The 22,500-nt window shown below is 42.3% G+C and overlaps 1 protein-coding gene across 1 annotated transcript in view; it reads right to left on the reverse strand.

The window, feature by feature from the left end:
• Positions 1-18,662: 18,662 nt before the first annotated feature.
• LOC145408738 (uncharacterized) overlaps positions 18,663-22,500 on the reverse strand; it is a 6,913-nt gene continuing 3,075 nt past the window's right edge. Inside the window, exons 2-3 of the mRNA XM_080279396.1 lie at positions 22,249-22,500; positions 18,663-19,724 (exon numbers count right to left, since the gene is read on the reverse strand). The exon at positions 22,249-22,500 is cut by the window's right edge and continues 1,259 nt beyond it. Of these exons, the coding sequence (XP_080135522.1) occupies positions 18,663-19,724; positions 22,249-22,500 (1,314 nt within the window). The remainder of the gene's footprint in view (positions 19,725-22,248) is intronic.

Below are 22,500 nucleotides of genomic sequence, written 5' to 3' on the forward strand. Positions count from 1 at the left end.
CACCCACCACAACACCCACCACAACACCTACCACAACACCTACCACAACACCTACAACAACACCTACAACAACACCCACCACAACACCCACCACAACACCTACAACAACACCCACCACAACACCCACCACAACACCTACCACAACACCTACAACAACACCTACCACAACACCCACCACAACACCTACCACAACACCCACCACAACACCTACAACAACACCTACAACAACACCTACAACAACACCCACCACAACACCCACCACAACACCTACAGCAACACCCACCACAACACCCACCACAACACCTACAACAACACCCACCACAACACCTACAACAACACCCACCACAACACCTACAACAACACCCACCACAACACCCACCACAACACCTACAACAACACCTACAACAACACCTACAACAGCACCTACAACAACACCTACAACACCCACCACAACACCCACCACAACACCCACCACAACACCCACCACAACACCCACCACAACACCCACCACAACACCCACCACAACACCCACCACAACACTTACAACAACACCCACCACAACACCTACCACAACACCCACCACAACACCCACCACAACACCCACCACAACACCCACCACAACACCTACAACAACACCCACCACAACACCTACCACAACACCTACCACAACACCTACCACAACACCTACAACAACACCCACCACAACACCTACAACAACACCCACCACAACACCTACCACAACACCTACAACAACACCCACCACAACACCTACCACAACACCCACCACAACACCTACCACAACACCCACCACAACACCTACCACAACACCCACCACAACACCCACCACAACACCTACCACAACACCCACCACAACACCTACCACACAACACCTACCACAACACCTACCACACAACACCTACCACAACACCCACCACTACACCTACAACAACACCCACCACAACACCCACCACAACACCCACCACAACACCTACCAAAACACCCACCACAGCACCCACCACAACACCTACCACAACACCTACCACAACACTTATCACACAACACCTACCACAACACCTACCACAACACCCACCACAACACTTACCACACAACACCCATCACAACACCTACCAAAACACCCACCACAGCACCCACCACAACACCTACCACAACACCTACCACAACACCCACCACAACACTTACCACACAACACCCACCACAACACGTACCACAACACCCACCACAACATCTACCACAACACCTACCACAACACCCACCACAACACTTACCACACAACACCTACCACAACACCCACCACAACACCCACCACAACACCTACCACAACACCCACCACAACACCTACCACAACACCCACCACAACACCCACCACAACACCTACCACAACACCCACCACAACACCTACCACAACACCCACCACAACACTTACCACACAACACCCACCACAACACCTACCACAACACCCACCACAACATCTACCACAACACCTACCACAACACCCACCACAACACTTACCACACAACACCTACCACAACACCCACCACAACACCCACCACAACACCTACCACATCACCCACCACAACACAGGAACAAGAACAAACATAACTACGGCAATGATGATAACAGCTACCATAACTATAACTATAACATTATTACCACAAAAGCTACCATAACAAATACCACAGCTACCACAACAACCATGACTGCCATAACTACCACAACACTTACCACTGCCATATTTACCACTGCGACTACCATAACTACCACCAGTATCGGCCTTAGAACGTCAAAATGAACTACCTCCACACCTACCACAGCTACCACAACTACCACGTCTGCCAAAACTACCACAGGTACCACAAGAAGTTACCACAATTATCACAGCTACCACAAATACCAAAACTACCATGACTACCACAGCTAACACAAGTACCACAATCACCAGAACTACCACAACCACCACAATCGCCGTTATCACAACTACCACAAGTACAAACATCTCTGAACTAAAAGGCAAGAGGCAAAGGAGAGAGGGAGAGAGAGAGAGAACACTGACAGAAATTGAGAAAAGCGTGCGAGGTAGAGTTAGAGATGCTGATGGAGGTAGCGAGGTTACGAAGGAGGGAAGCAAGCAGGAGAGAGAGAGAGAGAGAGAGAGAGAGAGAGAGAGAGAGAGAGAGAGAGAGAGAGAGAGAGAGAGAGAGAGAGAGAGAGAGAGAGAGAGAGAGATGTAGAAAAAGATAGATTAGGTATGTCTGTTAGTTGTTTTATTAGCCATGTGTTATATAGTGTTGATGTGTATGCCTCCCTTTCCTGCTTTACCGACCCTCTGCTTCTTTCCTCACACCTTCACCCTCCCCCTCCCTTCCCCATCCCGTCCTCCTCACCCCCCTCTCTTTTACCTTTCCCCTCACTTCTTCTCTCCACTTCTCTCCCTCTACTGTCCTCTCTCCACCCTCTCTTTATAATTTCTTGCCTCCCTCACGTCCTACACCTCTATACAGTTCTCCCTCTCAGACTCTCTTAATATCTGTTTCTTTAACCCATACACTCCCCTCCCCTTCCCTCCCTCCCTCCCTCCCTCCCTCCTCTCTCTCTCTCTCTCTCTCTCTCTCTCTCTCTCTCTCTCTCTCTCTCTCTCTTTCTCCCAGTGTATATATATATATATATATATATATATATATATATATATATATATATATATATATATATATTTATATATATATATATATATATATATATATATATATATATATATATATATATATATATATATATATATATATATATATATATATATATATATATATATATATAAAACTTATGTACAAAATGCATAAAGACGTAGAGATGGCAGCGGGCAAAAGAACATCTGAACACGTTCCAGGCAGTAAAACGGCTTGTAATCCAGTCCCCAAATTTTTTCTTTTTTGCATACATTTGTGTGCTGCATGGCTGGGTAATAGTTATACCATTAACACGACATTAATGGGTGCACTTATGCTGCACATTAATGGCATTCACTGAAGGAAAAAAAATGCAGGGATGGGAATACTTGCTTTACTGTTTCGACTGTGCAGGTGGTTTTCAGCGCGCTGCCATCCCTACATCTTCAAACATTTTATTAAATATTTTATTACTACTACTGCTACTACTGCTACTAGTAGTAGTGGTAATAGTAGTAGCAATGGTAGCAGTAGTAGTATAATTATTAAAGCCTCCCACATCCCAGTGGGAAGTTTTCTTGCTTCTGTCAGTATTATTTTTATTATTCTAGGGAATATCTAAATCGCTGCTGTTCGCCCATCATTTGAGCTACAGCCTTCGTTCTTGGCCATATTATAGTACTGGTTGGCCGCTTCAGCTGACCACATATCTTCCTGATCCGACTACCGGTACCCGGATAGGATCAGGAATAAAATCGACCCTAAAGTTCTAGAACCGCTTAAGTTAGAGGACTGAATTTAATGGCACATACGTGAGGCATGACCAGAATGCAGATCCCGATCAGATCATTATTCTCAAAAATTGCCTGTGGTCCAAAATTATGGGCTACTTTGGACAACAGAGAAGTCAACTGATTATACAAGAAAGAATAAGGCTAGAGACACCAAACTTAGTGGACTTATAATCTTGATGACCTAAGGCAGGGGCGTAGCGAAAGGGGGGGGGGGAGGAGGCGGCCGCCCATCTTTTAGAGTCTTGAAATCGTATGAGGCTAAAAAATATAATAATAAATCTTTAAACATAAATAAATCACTCGAGAGAGAGAGAGAGAGAGAGAGAGAGAGAGAGAGAGAGAGAGAGAGAATTGTGGTGAGTCAGCGTCATGCAGACATAATTTTTGATCGGTTCTCTAAGAGAAAAGTAAGTAAGCTGAAACTCCTTTTATGAATATACAGTATTCATGGCATGCAAAATTGCTGAGAGCATATATATGTAACTAGAATTGCTTTTTTTTTTTTTTTTTCCATTTTAGTTCATATAGCGGTTATAGAGTACCAGTATGAATGAAACTACATTTAGTTGTCTGAGTTCGACAATATTTTATGCTTTTGTTAATCAGTGTTTCGTTCTAGTTCTTGAGCAATATTCTGTTCAAAGTATGAAAACGATCAGCTCGAATGAGTGCTAGAGATTTTATTGCCTGTGATCAAAGTAGAAATCAGGTGCGTATATATATATATATATATATATATATATATATATATATATATATATATATATATATATATATATATATATATATATACTGTAGTTATGTATTAGGGTGTGTCTCAAGAATAAAAATTTGATATTTCTTTGTCTTATCCCCTGCCTTTGTTCCACTCTATACAAAAACAAAGCACAACGATTTTCATTCCATCTGGATGATGTTTACTGGTCGCCCTGGAGCAGCAAAGTTTCAGCCCCTTGTCGCCCATTGTTGTTGCCCTACACTCTGAACCATCAAAGGGCCAGCGTTCATGCATTTATGGAATATATATGTTTGTTTTGTTTCAATGTTCACTAAAGGTGTTGCATTATCAGTGTAAATTTTTTGGTTGTTGTTTTACTACATTCCCAGGTGGAAACTCACAAGACAGTCTACTTGCATTTTTCAACGGTTACAGAGATAATTGGAAACAAACTACCATCTTCTTCATCATCATCATCATCACCATCATCTTCCTCTGAGGGACTGGGTAGATCTTCTTTTGGGGGGGCTGGGGGGATCACCTTCTTTTGTTGGAATGGGCATATCTTCTGTATCTCCAGCAGTGGCTTCTTTCTTGACTTTTATGTATTAAGCATGAAGACGAACATCCTGAAAGAGGTTTTCCGAGGGTGATGTTAACACCTTAATCACGTCTTGCTGCACAACTTCGGCAGCTTTACGAGTCAGAGGCAGATATTGCTCGGTGAATTTGTTTCCTGCCCAGTCTTTTAGGACACGCTCCGTTCTTCGCAGCGAACACCAATGTTCGTAGTTCATTTTTCCTGGACTTCAGACCACCCGTCAACCGTCCCAGGGCCTCAGGAAAATTTAGTCTGCATTCGTTGCGGATGTTGATCTTCACATTCTTGATATAATCCTCATTGATTAAACGGTGTATGTAATACAGTATTTAGAAATCTCATTGTCCTCCGTGATGTAACCGATGGCGTACTGCACTACGATACCAACAGAACAGGGGTCCTCATCTCTACTTTCATTAAGACAAATGCCATCTGGTCTGATCCGCGTTTCTCTGGTACGGCAGGTCAGATTATACAGTCTCCTGTGAGCAGTATAATAGTTGAGCTGGTAATATTTCTTCTCCAGTTCCTTGACATAGCCAAAAGATTCGCATGCAGTTGAGTTTAACCTCCCCACCAGGCAGCAGGCCTCCTTCCTGTAAACTTCGTCAACGAGGTGGTTGAGGGCCCTTAGAATAAGAGGGTGGGTGTCCATGTTGCTCTGGTCAGGTGATGTTGCAGACTGATCTGACTCTCGTACTTGAGTCAGGTGATGGGGTAGGGACAGAAAGAGAGTAGCAGTAGGCATTCAACCTGCTGGCTATGCATAATGACGAGTGCCTCCTGACCTTATGAAGCATTGCCTTTAAGCTAACGATCTGCAAAAGCTTGTGGGCATGTTGGTGGTATCTAGGAACCTAAGCCCTGAGATATCCGCACGGGAGCACTGGGGGGATTTTGGCATACCCAACATAGACATTATTTCCGGGATATTATTCCCCCTCATGAGTGCGACTAATTTACCTGAGGTGTCCCACAGTATTCCACTTCTGTTTTAAAAACTAGAGAGAAGAGAATCAGGGTAATCCTGAATATTGGAAGGGATGTACAGCGAAAGAGGATGGCATGGAGTGCTTCGCCTGTCTTTTTTGGAGGAAGGAGGGGGGATCGAGAGGGAACTTACGACACCTTGCATCAAGGTAAACCCCCGGGGTTTTCTTTTTCCTAGTGAATTTAGGATTATTTTCAATAGTTTAGGGGAAAGGGCTGTTTTTTTTTTTTTTTTAATAAACTTTTGGTTGGAGTCGGGGGATTAAGAGATATTGTTTTAGTTTTGTGTTATCATCAAATTACTAATCCGCTGACAAGACAGGCAGCCGAGGGCAACAAACCACCCGACATGACTCTACCTCTCAGTTTTAACATGTTTCTTGATTTAATCTCCGTCTTTTCAAGCACTACCACTTTGCTTTCTTTACCAGATTTCTTAACTTGTTCACAATAGGCGAATCGCTGATGAGGTTACCCCACAAGAAGTTACTAAACAATTCAGAAACTGTTTCGCTCATTTTGCTGGTTTCATGTGATTCAGGAACAGTGTAATACCTCTGTGTCTCTAAAGGAAGAGATAGGGAGGCATGGTATATAATTTTCAGATCTTGGGCTGCAACCCACGTCTTACTGCTTCCAGGATATCCCAACCCCCAGCCAAATACTCTCTTTTACCACTTTTAGTGTGCAAGCAGATAATTTGCACATGGAAAATCTTCGGTAAGGTTCCAGGGGCTAACTCTTGCCTATAAATGAACTTCCTATAAGGGTTGGTCATTTAATTCTTTCAACCTGTACACGTATAAATCCGGCTGCTGTTCAACCTTGTCAATAACAGACACATCTTCGGTGTTATGCACGTGATAACCACATATTCCAGAACTGGGCTTTGAATAAACGAGTGGCTTTTGTGGTTTATACTTACATGGGGGATTGGCCTGATGTAAGACCCCTATGGGAGTAGTGTTATACCCTTCCACCAACTCACCGATATATGTATGCGTGTCGTTCATGGTTTGACATCGATATATTTTTTCTTTCATAGTTAGTATGAATCTCTCAGACAGTGAGCTGTTTATCTCTTGCGATGAATATGCTGTATATCCTAATTCCTTTGGGATCCTTGTACTTTCTCAGTGTGGCATTCGTAAATTCGGTACCTCTATAGCAATAACATGCAGCTGGCTCCGTTAAAAGCCTTGCACTCCAGAACCTTAAAGCACCAGTGACCATAGTTACTGACTTTTTCTGGGCAAGACTTTAGCAAACCGACTAAATACATCAATACTTACTAACAGAAACTGGGTGCCTTTATTAAACTTTGCTAACCACCTTGTGTCGCACAAATCACAGGCCAGGATAACTTTTGCTTCAGGTGAGGACCCTTTTTTTTTAGTTAAGTAATGGAGTGTGCAGATTATTGTCCTGTAATAGTTTTTTTTGCCACTGTCATTGTAATGCTCAGATTCAACAGGTTAGCAGCTCTGTATAATTCTCTGGGAACTTCCGTATGCCTGAGGTTGTTTCAGATCATTGTAAAGTCTTTTAAGCAGTACATTTGTGCCTTCCACTGGTAAACAATTTCTAGCTTGGGTCCTGCGCATGCTTTGAAGTTTAAAAAAAATCAAGCTTGTCAAAATTGCTGTCGACGAGCAAATACCCCTGTAATATGTATGATAATGTGGGTGATGTGTGTGCAATGTTTCTGCTGCCAGTGTGTTATGATGATCTAGCTACTGGCTTGAATGCGCTGTCTAACGCTGACAGCTTCCTATTGCAAACGTGCAGAGCAAGGGAGAGAATGCTAAGAAGGCTGTTTTATGTGTACAGATCAGAACAATTGATCAGTCAGCATAAGGTGATGGCAACAGGTACAGGTGATTCCCCCTTTACCTCCCTACCAACGTAATTAATGAGAGACAGAAGGCAACTCAACTCCCAGAGATTAGGACAAACCTTTTCCAATAAAGTAACCTGTCGTCATTGGAGCTGTTTCCCTGAGTTCGTGATTGTTCTATCGTCCTACAAGTCGAACTACAGTAACAAGGCAGAAGCATCCTACATGTTGGTAGCATCAAGGTCAAGAACACGCCTTCTCTTCATCCTGCTTGTCATTTGCCCTCAAGTCTGCCTGCTATTTTCCACCAAGCCTGCCTGCCATTTCCAGCCAAGGCTGTCTGCCATCCGTTGCCAGGCCTGTCTGCCATTTTTTTTACGTGTCCGACTCAGGGCAAAGGCTTCAGGGCCTATTCCTAAGACCCAGTAGTCCTCCTACATCTCCACTTGTCACCACTTCGGCGCTAACACCCACCGTCACATGCTAGGGCTGTCTCATACAGGACTGGTGTACTGGTATTAGCTGGGGTACTTTTATGACATGTCGGCGGGACATCTGGTAGACCAGAATAGTCTGATTTTTAAGAAATTCAAATCCTTAAACTGTTCTCTGTTCCAGCCGGGATTCGAACCTGGGTCCATTAGGACTGCAGGTCGCCTCTCTACCGATTCTGCCGCCTCTCAAGATCATATTTACTATCAAGGCTGTCTACCATTTACTACCAAGCCTGTCTGTCTGCCATTTGCTGCCAACCCTGCCTACCTGCCTACCATGATTCTGCTGTCGGTGTGCTGATTGACTCAACCTCCCGTGACCCAGTGACCTGCAACTCGCCCTCTCTCCCCCCCTCCGAACCAACTGTGAGAACGAGAGTGCGTTGTCAAGCAATGCCATGTCTAAGCCAGCCAGCTGATGTGAACGCCTCACCCAGCAACTCACCCCTATACTCACTACAGTTATCAATGTATACAGAATAATTAGGTGGTGAGTCAGAACTTGTCAGTGAAAAGTTTATACTGTTATCGTCGGACCAATAACCCTTATACATTCTCTTTTCAAGATGTATTTACACGATTCATTAAAACCTAACTACCTATCTATAGCCAGATGCCTTAATCCTATTAGGGGTGGCCACAAATAAATTGCCTCCATGTTGCCCTGTCTCCCATCATTTTGTTACCCTCCCCCCAGCTTTTCTCATATACCTCTCTACTCCATCCCACCATCTCATCCTCAGTCCCCCCCTCCCTCTCTCTCCTTCCATCTCACTAACATACATTCTCCTCTTTAGTCTCATGCTCTCCATCCTCTCCACATGGCCAAACCACCTCGGTGTATTTCTCCTAATGCTTTCTATCACAGCCACACCCACACCACAATGCTCCTTCACTTCCTCATTTCTCACTCCTTCTCTCCATGTGATTCTACATGCTCCTCTAAAAAAATTCATTTCCACTGTACTCACTCTTGACTTCTTTCCTTCCAAAGAGGTCCAAGCCTAGCTTTCATATGTTAGAATTGATGTAACAATACAGTCATGCAGCAACTTCTTTACTTCAGTGCTCACCTCTCTATTTCTTATCACTGCTTTCAAAAAACCACCAACCTTTCTCGCCTGCTTTACCCTTTCAAGCACTTAACCCTCTATATTCCTATTCTTTCTCATCAAACTACAAAAGTACTTAACTGCACTCACATTTTCCATTTCCTCAACATCCAACCTTATCATTCAGTCAGAGACTTCATTTACTTTACTCTTCCATACATTCATCTTTAGATTCTGTTTCCTACACAGTCTTGCAGACTCATTCACTATGCCTTGCAGTTTCCCTTCGTCTTCGTTTAACAATACAGTATCATCTGCAAACAACAGACCAGGAAGTTTTCAATCGCTGCTCCCTCTCATTAGGGCAGCTACAACATCCAATGTCGTACCTTGTATCTCTTTTATAACACCATCCATAATCAAATTGAACAACCATGGAGACATGAGACATCCCTGTCTCAATTCAACATTCAGATAGAAAAATTCACCCAGTTCACCAGTCCCATTCATTGCAACTTTATCTCCCTCGTACGTACTCTTCACGGTATTCATCAGTTTTTCCTTTACTCTAATATTTTCCACATTCCCTGTTTGTCCACTTTGTCATATGCCTTCTCCAAATCCGTGAAGGCCGCACACAACGTCTTTCCCTTCCCTGGAAACTTTTCCACTAAACAACTTAGGATGAATATCTCATGAACACAGTCTCTTCCCATTCTAATACCTCTGTTCTTATCCAACTAATTCCTATTATTTCCCGAACTATGTCAATAAGTATCCTACCATATACTTTTCCTATTACATTAAAAACACAAACGCCCCTATGATTATCCCACACTTATTTTTTTCCTTTTTCCTTTGTACATAGGAATAATTACACCTGACTTGCAATCCTCTGGGACTCCGCCTTCTTCCCAGGCCAATCCGCACATCTTCCACATCCATTCTACTACTATTTCTCCCCCATACAAAGAAATACACTGAAACTATCCTTTTCAAGGTTCCACGCCACTCAACAACGCTCACGAAGAAGGCAGCGCAAAGAAATTCAGCGAGAATGTCCCTCTTGAAGTCTCCAGCGCAACACAATACACCCTGGTTGGACACTGAGCTAATTTGGAATCCTGTCTCAGTACGCAATACACTTACACCACCGGATGTGTTGTGATAGCCAGTAGTTCGTGTATTTATGTCCACATCCTCCTCCTCCTTCTTCACCTTCGTCTTCGTCATTTTCTTATTCATTTCCACCATCATCTTTTTAGTCTCCTTGGTTATCATTAAGGTCATCATTTCCATTTCATCGTCATCATCGTCATCGTCATCAATTTCTGGTTTCATCTTCATCACTATCACCTTCATCATTATTATCATCATCATCACCCTCGTCATCATCATCATCATCATCACAATAATTTTTTTGATTCATCATCATCACTCTCATCATCATAAGCATCATTATCATCATCATTATCATCATCATTATAATTTTCCCCCCACTTTAAAGGATATAAAACAGGAAAAGTGAATCCCAAGAGAGAGAGAGAGAGAGAGAGAGAGAGAGAGAGAGGAAATAAGAGCCCAGTGACATGAACCACAGTCTCTGCAATTAAATCGTACCAAAATATTTCGACCTGTACAACTAAAAAAAAGTGCTTATTATCTTACCTGAAAAAAAAAAAGATCAAATTAATTACCCTGAAGACAGTTAAGGATATATGTTAGTTATTTGACACTGAAATTTTCTGTTACAATTTTTTTGACTAAATAGATGAAGGCAGATGTTTGGGGTGAAAAGTGAGCAGGTGGTACCCTTCACACACACACACACACACACACACTCTCTCTCTCTCTCTCTCTCCCTACCTACCTACCTACCTTCCTACCTAGTTAAGAGAAGAGCGTTTCCTTCCTCTGAACTTCATCCTATGTTAAAAATCCAATTTAACCTTTTGAGCGACGCCTTCACGTGGTGGCACTGACATAACTGGGTGGTGGAGCTGCCTGGTTATACACACGTCCCTCAACTCCCTCCCTATCCCACGAAAAGACGATGGTGGACTGCATCAGGAGGACATCTTGAGCCTGCAGTCCACTGGGTTCCCGTTTATATGAGCCTGGGGTTACTACTACTACTACTACAGCTACTACTACTACAGCTACTACTACTACTCGTCTTTTTACTCTAACTTGGTCCAGAATTTCGTCCTTTTGTAGCTTATTTCACGTAGCTCAGTGACAGCATAGGACATTACTGCGTTTCCACATCCTTTCCACAGCACTTACTCGTGACTAGCATCATATTCTAGTGTTACTCTATTGTTACCACTCTGTTTTTAAGATTAAGAGATGACATACTGTAGGCCAGGTTATAGTAGTAGTGGTAGTAGTAGTGGTAGTAGTAGTAGTAGTAACCCGAGGCTCATGTGAACGTGAACCCAGTGGACTGCAGGCTGAAGTTACCCTCCTCCTGCAGTCCACCATCCTCCTTTCTGGGGATAGGGAGGGAACTGAGGGACGTTTATATAACCAGGCAGCTCCACCTGCCAGTTATATCAGTGCCACCACGTGAAGGCGCCCCTCTCCAGTTAAAACAAAAGGAGTATAACATTAAAAACAGGGCATTGTGTTAAATATATTAGTGAGGAAGGAAGAACAGGCTTGGAATATATATATGGAGGGATGGAGTGGAGAGGTATATGAGAGAGGGCTGTGTGAGCTGGGAGCACGGCAGTGAAATGGCGGGGGACAGGGCGACATGGAGGCGATTTGCATGTGGTCACCTCTTACAGGATTAAGGCGTCTGGCAATACAGTATATACATAAATAGATTTGTGTGGTAAAGGAGAGCTTCATAGTTTGTGTGTGTGTGTGTGTGTGTGTGTGTGTGTGTGTGTGTGTGTGTGTGCAGTGCCGGATTTGGGATGTGGGGGGCCTGGGACCCGTTTTGGTGGGGGGTCCATCCCAAGCATCAAATTAGCATGGTGCTAAATGAAAAATACATTTTTAACCCTCGCACTGTTGCAACGATATGCTCGCTGGCACGATACAACTCGCTCCCGACGACCTATGATACTATATTCAGAAATTGATGTCATTAAAGATCAGGTAAAAACGATACTTTCTGAAAACTCTCCACATTAATTAGCCCCGAATTTAAAAAAAATAAAAACAGAGCAGTCCTGAAATGCACTGAACACTTCCAAGCATACCACACAAAACAGAATGATCATGAAGCGAGAAAAAAAAAAAAAAAAAAACTCAAGCGTGCACTCACCACTCAGTACTTGTATAGACGGGTCATTGAACAAACAATTTCTAGAAATCTGGTCTAGTCCAGGTGCTTTCCTCAGTTTTCTAATGGAAAATTCTCTTATTAAATCATCAAAATTCAATGAGAGTAGGATGTCCGACTCAGTGCTCATGAGTGTCAAATTCACAAGTCATTCCTGTGTCCTGCTTGTTCGTAGGCGATTCCCAATCAATTTCAGCTTGAAAAAAAAAAAAAAATACGCTCAGCACTGCAGTTGCTCACCATTAAAGCCAGGTACATTCTCAGGGCTACCTCCACATCGGGGAAAATATCTAGCACATGCTTATCGTGGGTAAGATTGTAGAGAAATAGCTCAGCGCTAATGTCGTTTGGCTCTTCGTCAGCATAACTGGATGAGCTCTTGAGGAAATGAAGTCTCCAGATCGTTGGGATAGACATCCAGTAATTTCTTAGCTGCTCCAGACAGCCCTTCAGAGGATTGCTTTGTCAGTCGTCCGAAGCAGCCAAAGCGACCTGACATCAGTTCATACGCATGCAGCCGTTGGTTAAGAGAAGCTATGAACTGATCGATGACAGGAATGAAATCCTCTGACAGTGACAACAGGTGATCAAATATGAACACTTGTTGGCGGCTGGCACCGGCTCCAGGGCTGCCAGATTTGAACATGGCTATATAACCAAATTCTTCAATTTTCATTCCCAGATTCGGTTTTTCATTAATAATAATAATAATAATAATAATAATAGTTTTTTTGGGGGGAGTTTCTCAATAGCGCCAGTTCTTCCATAGGGAATTCACAAGCACTCGACAGACATATACATTATTTTTACAATTACAAGAATTGTGACATCTCTCATATACAATACATACTTCATCAGTAATATATATATATATATATATATATATATATATATATATATATATATATATATATATATATATATATATATATGAAAATGGCAATAATTAAACTCTATAATCATCCGTCATAGTACCTCTCTCCAGGTCATAGCATTTTGAAGAAAGAAAGGCTTGAAGGATTCAGCAGAAAAGAGTTGTCTCATGGACAATGGCAATCTGTTATATAATCAAGGGGCTCTATTCACAAAAGAACGATCAGAGAAAGATAACTGGTGAATGGCTCCTGGCTCAAGACACAAGGACTCATCTTCACTACGTAACATCACACCAGGGCTTGCCGATGGGAGTTTTAGCAATTCAGCAAGATACTTCGGCTCACCAAACATAAAAACCTTGAATGTAATAAGACACAGTTTAAATTCAATTCTAGCCTTTACTGGTAACCAATGCAACTCAGTTAGGAACGGTGTAGTTGAGGTTCTCGGGGGACGACAAAAGATAGGCCGTGCTGCCCTGTTCAACACAGACTGAACTATTGTTAGTATAATATTTGGAAGGCCAATCCACAGTGAATTACTATAATCAACACGAGACAAGACCACTGCATGGACCAATGTTACGAGGCACCGTCTATACAAGAATTTTCTCACAGAGTACAGATTTCTGATATGCAAGTTGCACCCTCTGACAATTTGATTAATATGTTCTTTGTATTTTAACTCTGAATTAAAATAAACACCCAGATCTCGAACAGAGCAGACTGGATGAAGCTGTGACACACCAGTGTTCAGAGCCAGGGCATTATCAGTGTCATTACCAAATTTCTTAAAGAGATTATTCATGTATTTACCCCTTGCCTATATAGGTACATGTCTAAGGGAAAAAATTATTCATATGAAAATTAACGGCATATGTTCTGTATCTGCTTGTTCTAAAAGCCAACAGATTAATTGAGTACATCATCCGATCAAGTTTATTACCATCTCCAAATCCAGTATACTACCAAATCATGCTTATTCATTATCTGACGAATTTTTCATTACCAAATCGCCCCTGTTTTGGTAATGAAAAATACAAAATGTCAAGTTGCCCAACGTTTGGCGGGAGGCCCCTTCTGGTGGGAGGCCCGGGGCCCAGGCCCCGTGGACCCACCCCTGAATCCGGACCTGTGTGTGTGTGTGTGCTTGAGAGAGAAAGAGGGAGAGAAAGAAAGAGAGAGGCAGGGTGGGTGGATAGGTGCTTGTATGTTTTCTTTTAATTTCTTTGTGTGTGTGTGTGTGTGTGTGTGTGTGTGTGTGTGTGTGTGTGTGTGCTTGAGAGAGAGAGAGAGAGAGAGAGAGAGAGAGAGAGAGAGAGGCAGGGTTGGTGGATAGGTGCTTGTATGATTTTGTGTGTGTGTGTGTGTGTGTGTGTGTGTGTGTGTGTGTGTGTGTGTGTTTATTAGCAAAACAAAAAACTTCACCCCTTTATTTCCACTTTCAATTTCAACTTTACCAACGATTCTGGTGATCACAGAAATCATTAACATCCTCTGTTAACTCAATCATCAACTCTAGTGTTTTATAGTTTAATGTAGGATCACCAGCAGACTGTCTCAAGATCGGGAGAAGTCTAGAAGAATTTATCAAGTGAGTTATAGAGGCCTGGGAGAGCTAAAAGTTAGGACAAATGTGGGTTAATATTTTCGTGTCTCTCTGTGGTTTCCTTTCTTGGTTACTTCCACTTCAATTATGGGAGAGGAATATAGAGTTTGAGTGATGATGGGGGGAGAAATGGGAGAAATGGAGTTCCCCCGAGCTAAGCCCTGTATTGGACTATATAGCCCCGCTAGGGTTACAGGAGCGAGCTACCACTCCCGGCATGGCAGCCCGGGCGAGGCTCGAACTCGCAATCCCCCGATTACGAGTATGCGCGCTACCACTGTGCTACCGCGGTGATGATGGGGGGGGGGTGTTGATTATGATGATGAGGAGGAGGGGGAGGAAGAGGGGGAGAAGCTGGAGGAGGAGGGGGAGAAGGAGAAGGAGGAAGAAGAAGAGGAGGAAGATGAAGAAAATTAGATGATGATGATGATAATGATGATGATGATGATGATGATGATGATGATGATGATGATGAAGAGGAGGAGAAGGAAGAGGAAGAGGAGGTGGAGAAGAAGAAGAAGAAGAAGAAGAGGAGGAGGAGGAGGAGGAGGAGGAAGACGAAGAGGAGAATGAGGAGGAAGAAGAGGAGGAGGAATATGAAGAAAATTAAATGATGATGATGATGATATTAATGATTCTTTTACTAATAGTCCTCGAAGGCGAAGAAGACACAGAATAAGTGCACACATTTTTATTGCATTTTCCCATAAATTGTAATATACAAACAATTATTGCAAAAGGAAAAAGATCCAGGAAAGACTTATGGCACAAAATATACATCTGCATATGGGGCTAAATATATTCTAAAATGTAATACTTAAGCTTCGTTAGCATTATTGTACAAGTACTGTAGTAGTAGTAGTAGTAGTGGCAGTAACCCTTGCTGATATAAATATGAACCTAGTGGACTGCAGGCTGAAATTTCCCCTCTCCTGCAGTCCACCATCCTACTCTCTGGTGGATGGGGAGGGAGCTGAGGGACTTTTGTATAACCAGGCAGCTCAACCGCCCCGTTATATCAGTGCCACCCCATGAAGGCTTCCCTCCCCAGCACCTAGCATATAAGAAATAGATCGTAGCGTTAGATTAGCCTTTCAGTACAACATCTTTATCTATTACTCTTTGCTACTTCCCGAAACTTATTTTCACTGAGAGAGCCTGAAGAAGGTCAGAGAGATGCTTCAGAGAGACGTTTCGAGCGGGTGGGATTCAAAGAGACTCTTCAGAGAGACGTTTCGAGCTGGTGGGGTTCAAATAGATGCTTCAGAGAGATATTTCGAACTTTTGAGGTTCAGATTTCGAATTTAGGATAGACATTTAAACTAAAGTAGACCAGAGAGATGTCTGAGAAAGACATCTTCGGAATTTTAAGGTTCAGATATCGAATTTGATGAGGGTGTTCGGTCTGGGTGGGGTCGGATGTAAGCTTACCAAATTCCTTCGATAAGAGAGAGATTTCTTGGAATGGGTAAGCCGTCTTGAGGTAGCGAAATGAATTACAGCAAGACATGATCGTAGAATAAGGCCATCACTCTTCACCAGTCCATGTATTTCTCCATACACTTTGAAGATAACTAGTGCCTAGGATCATTGGAAGAGATGGGAAAATACTGAGAGGGAGGAGAGCATGGAGGATACATTACAACCAGGTCATCTTTCACTCATACTATCAGTCTTCCTCAGCGTCTAGGCAGGAGCTATCTCTGTTATATTTAGAAGTAAGTGGCCTAATACTTACAAACATCAAAATGTTAAGCAGGAAATATGTTGCTCATTTCAGGCAAGAGTTTAAATAGACAGCACTGATTTAGAGATTAATTTGAAAAATATACAATTATCCCTTTGACCAAATGCATATAGAATGAAAGAAATGAGAACTGGGAATAGGCTGACATCTGGCGGGGAAAAATTGAAAATATTATTAGACGATAGCAAAAATCTCCTGAATTGTGAGTAATAAAAATTATATATTCCTTTTCATTAACAAATATTGGCCCCACATTTTTATAACATCAAAATAGACCATCTCAAGACAAAATTTTAAGTGCATTGCTTAGATCTGAACTAGAAATTTTATGCAGTCAAAGGAATATCTTTTCAGGGCCTAAATTTAAGGAGCCCTTTCGGTAAATTAGTAAATCATGAAGTAGGCTACCATTAAGAATATAATTTTTTAAAAGGAGTTAAACGTTTTCTAATATTAATGAGAGAACAGACAGCCAAATAAATAAATTATGTTAAGGCAGAATTTTGAATATTATCCGTGAGTTTGATAGTAAAAAAAAAAAAAGGAAAAAAAGAAAAAAAATGACTGCCGTATTGACATCAGAATAATAAAAAAAAAAAAAAAACTATCAGATTGCAAATTTTGAAAGAATATAGGCTATTAATAAAAACTATATATATATAAATTTAAAAACATATTCAAACCAAATTTAAATATATTACATGAATTTGGCCTGAAATATTAATCTTTGATGTGAATAACGTAAGCATATCCAGAAGACACTAAGTAATCATTGACCCCTTGTCCTCGTGACCTTTGACCTGTTACGTGCACCTCGCTAGCTCAACCCGGCTGCTAATTAGGCTTCACCTGACGCTTTTTCTCAGATGGTAGGCAGTACTGAGTCAGATCTGAGGAACAGGGTAGTCTTAACTCTTTCACTGTTAGACTTCAGATGGGGAAAACCGTCTATATATCCTAGTGGTTTGAGCTAGGGAGACGTGAAGGACTTTCTTCTTGCTCTCCAGACGATTTTATGCAGCTGGGGAGGAAGAGGTGGAGCTGGGGGGATTAGATAAAGCCTTCCCCAACCTCCCCGAATACACCAAGTCCATCCAAAGCTGAATAAAATCGTCTGAGGGCAGCTGAAATGAACTAAAAAAATAATCCTGCTGAGGGGTAAGTGAAGACGGATTTTCGCCCCTGAAGGCATCTGAAATAAATTCAAAAATCGTCTTCCCATTGAGAGGTTGATAAAGACGATTTTCCCCCTTTACAACTGAGAAAAAACATCTTAAGTTAACAGTGAACATTAGTAGTAGCAGCGAAAGGCTAAGGGTTTTATAATTTTCTGTTCAGACGGTTTTTTCAGGTCTGGATGAGTTCAGTCAAGGGCAGTATTCTCGGTTAAGGAAGCTCCCTAACACCGTTTCCCATGCTACTTATTTTGTGTATTATACATTACTGTCCTATCCCGTGGTCCATAAACCCTTCCAATATCGCCATACTCTGCATGGATAACGTGCTAAAGGATATTACCCAGCCATATCCAAAAAATAAATCACTAAGGAAGAGGTGTTAGGGAGCTTCCTTATGAGTCCAAGGTTCGTATTCTCGGCAGTTAAGACAGCTCCCTAACACCTCTTCCTTACAGATTTATTTTTCAGAATGACTTAAGTAACAGGAAGGCAAAGTGTATTCAGCAAAATCTATCGCTTAGGAACAGTTGTTAGGGAGTACCTTACCCGACGAGAAGGCAGTCCAAGCCTCCCTTAACCCCTTCAGCCCGAGAAATCCCTCTAAGCTGAGAATAACCGTCTGAAAGTCGCAAAAATGTGAAGAAATCCAATACAAGTGAAATTAATTAGTATCTTACCTGTCTAGTCTACCTGGCACATACTTGTAAATAATTATATATATTTTATTTACATTATTTATATAGAAATTTATATATACATCTATAGGGCAATAATTTATATAGATTGTACTATTAAAAGCTGGGAGTTTGGTACAGCCCGTTAGTTATACCGTTACCGTTACCGTTGATTGCACCGTTACCGTTGATCGCACCGTTACCGTTGATTACTCGATTACCGTTACCGTTGATCGCACCGTTACCGTTTATTGCAAAGTTACCGTTGATTACTCGATTACCGTTACCGTTTGTGTAGCCGTTACCGTTGGTTACTCCGTTACCGTTGATTGCACCGTTGTTATTTGTATACCCATTTGTGTAGCCGTTGCCGTTGACAGCTCCATTACCGTTGATTGCCCCGTTACCGTTGATTGCACCGTTACCGTTTGTGTAACCGTTGGTGTAGCCGTTTCCGTTGCCATTAACGTTGATTAGGCCGTTTCTGTTGACACCGTTGCCATTGATGGCTCCGTTACTGTTGCGACGCCCGTAACTGTAACCATTACCGTTGATACCGTTACCATTCACACTATTTCCATAGCCATTACCGTTGATACCGTTACCATTGATACCGTTACCGTAGATCCCGTAGATACCGTTGATACCGTTACCATTTACACCATTACCATAACCATTTCCGTTTATGCCGTTACCGTTTATACCTTTACCATTCACACCATAACCGTTACCATTGATGCCGATACCGTTGACACCGTTACCGTTGATGTTTCCATAACCATTACCGTTTATTCTATTGCCGTTAATACCGTTGAAAACGACACCATTTACACCATTACCATAACCATTACCGTTGATGCCGTTACCATTGATACCGTTACCGCTGACACCGTTACCGTTGATGCCGTTACCGTTGACACCGTTACCATTGATGCCGATACCGTTGACACCGTTACCGTTGACACCGTTACCGTTGACACCGTTACCATTGATGCCGTTACCGTTGACACCGTTGCCGTTGACAAGTCCAATATTGGCGTTGAGACCATAGAAACTGGGAGCGGTGGCACAGTCGAAGTTGTACCACCAGTCACACACAAAGTACTGTTGGTTGAAAACAGTACCGTTGGGACAAAGGAAGGAATCCATACGTCCATCAGCTTGGCAGATGTGGAAGACCTGTGGAGATGGTAGTAGTAGTAGTAGTTGTGGTGGTGGTGGTGGTGGTGGTGGTAGTAATAGTGTGGAAAACCTATGGAAATAGTGTAGTAGTAGTAGTAGTAGTAGTAGTGTGGAACACCTGTGGAGACAGTAGTAGTAGTAGCTGAAGAGGTGGTGGTGGTGATGGTGGTAGTGGAGGTGGTGGTAGTAGTAGTAACAGTTTGGAAGACCTGTAGAAATAGTGTAGTAATAGTCACAGTAGTAGTAACGGTGATTGTGGTGGTGGTAGAGGTGGAACTAGTAGTAGTAGTAGTACTAGTACTAGTAGTAGTAGTAGTAGTGGTAGAACTATAAATGTAGTAGTAGCAGTAGTAGTGGGAGGAGCAGGAGGAGATAAAGAACAAGAACAAGAAATAGTAGTAACAGTAGTATTAGAGGCAGTAGTAGTAGTAACAGCAGCAGCAGTAGTAGTAGTATGGAAGATGAAGAAGAAGAAGAAGGAGGAGGAAGAGAAGAAGAGAGAGGAGAATAAGTAGTAGTAATAGTAGCGGACTAGTAGTGGTAGTGGAAGAAGAAAAAGAACTATTAATAGTAGTAGAAATCGGTAAGGAAGAAGCCCCAGTCATCACTTTCGGCATACCGGAAGATGGCATTAAGAGGTAATTAGGTAGGTCAGGGAGAACGACCGTACTGTTTAGAAATCAATGCTGAAGATGCAAGAGAAAGTTGATATATACATGTCATGACTCCGAACTCTCTGCATGATTTTAAGATTAGTGTCATTCGTGGATGAGACGCAGTTTTCACCAAGGGGAGGCTGATTTAAGGGCAAAGTGTGAGAGAAGGGGATGTTTTTTAGTAAGTTTGCTCATTTCTTTCATTTTCAATGCCCGAAGACTTAAGGCTATGTTGGAAAGTTGTTTTATTTTGTGATCTATTTATAGATTTCACCAAAGAGAGCATTGTTTGTGGCCAAAGTGAGGGAGAATGGAATGTCTTTAAGTAAGTTAGCTCACTTCTTTCACATCCCAATGATCAAGGACTTCAGAATGTATTGGAAAATACTTTTGGTGTAATTTGTGGGGTCATTTTGAACTCAGGTGGAACTAGACATAAGGCAGTTTTTGGTGTCTTCATCTCTTCAATATCTGTCCTATGAGAGGCAAAATGCTAATAACTCATAGAAGCAGATCTCCATTTGAAAGCAAGCTCCTCTAACCTCAACGTATAGGAGTGAAACCTGCTCATTTTTACCCCTATGATGAGAAGCAAACGTCCTACATCCCAGATGGTTATTAAAATTGGATGATATTTTTACTTTCCTTCTCGTGATAGCTTATTATAGGCTAACCTACCCTGGGTGTAATGTCAGCTTGGAATTCATGGACCTATGTATTGGTGTAGCTAACCCGGGTGTAATGAAGGAACTGGCTAAATATACACACCCTAGACAGTAAGCATAATAGTGTACCCTCTTGCTACACCCAGATTGCAGGGCATTGTTGGTGTAGGAAAATTGGAAATGGTGTCGGGAAAGGTGTATTGGTGCTCCTATACCCAGTGTAGTGAAAAGGCTAGCTAAGTACCATGAAGAACTCCTATAAGTATATAGTACCATGAAGAAGTCCACAATGGTATCGTGAAGGAGGTCTAGCCTAAGATACTACCATGAAAAAGCCTTAGTACCGTGAAGGAATGCACAGATGGATCGTGAAGGGGCTAACCTCAATAACTACCATGGAGACCTCCCATGATATAGTACCATGAAGGAGTGTATAAAGAAATCAACAGTATACACAATGGTAATAAGTTGCATTCATCCTTACCTGACAGACATGGTTGCAGTGTCTGGGAAGGTGAATGTAGTGAAGTAAAGGACTGAGTAAATATTATAATGGATGTGAGGGGTCGTAGTGTGACAGATTTCGTTCCCCATCTTCCTCAGCTATTTATTTTGCCTCTTGTAGCTATGAGCCTTCATGGGCATCAATAGTAGATCTTAAAACCTTATTAGTAATGTATGAGGGAATATTATGATGCAGTAGGTTAAATAAATTGATCAAAAAGAAGTCTTAATGAAGCATGACATCAAGCCTGAGGTAGGATGTGAAGGTAAGAGTAGAGTACTGTGTGTTGGAGCAGGTGAACCCGGTGGACTGCAGGACTGTACTATGATACATGAAGACTTACACAGTAGATACAGTGCCAGGACACAATATCTCACATATTTTCACCTGAGGTCCGGCCTCGTATGGTATAATTACTGATACCGGCGTGCTGCAGTGAGAAGACTTAACTGTCATGAAGACCTAAGAGTGTAGATACAGTGCCAGGACTTACACAGTAGATACGGTGCCACAGAACAGTATCTCACAGTATTCTCACCTAATATCCAGCTTCCAGGGCGGAGTCAACATAACTTCCGGGTACCTGTGTGTTGGAGCAGGTAAACCCGGTAGACTGCAGGACTGTACTTATGATACCTGAGGACGTACACAGTAGATACGGTGCCACAAAACAGTAAATCACCGTAACTTCTCACCTGACATCCAGCTTCCGGGGTGGCGTCGGCGTAATATCCGGGCACCTGTGTGTTAGCGCAGGTGAAGCCGGTCAGCGGGACGGAGGCGAGGATGGGATAGTCCACGCCTGCAACGCCGCCCCCCCCGATGGCAGAGCTCAACGCGGTGATGGGGTCCACGAAGCCGTTGATCCCATTACCGTTGATGCCGTTGATTCCGTTGATACCGTTACCATTGATACCATTGATCCTGTTGATGCTGTTACCGTTGAG

Source organism: Coenobita brevimanus, chromosome 78 (genome assembly GCF_032717465.1).
Source record: "Coenobita brevimanus isolate Jiangsu-jjx chromosome 78, ASM3271746v2, whole genome shotgun sequence".
NCBI classification, from domain to species: domain Eukaryota; kingdom Metazoa; phylum Arthropoda; class Malacostraca; order Decapoda; family Coenobitidae; genus Coenobita; species Coenobita brevimanus.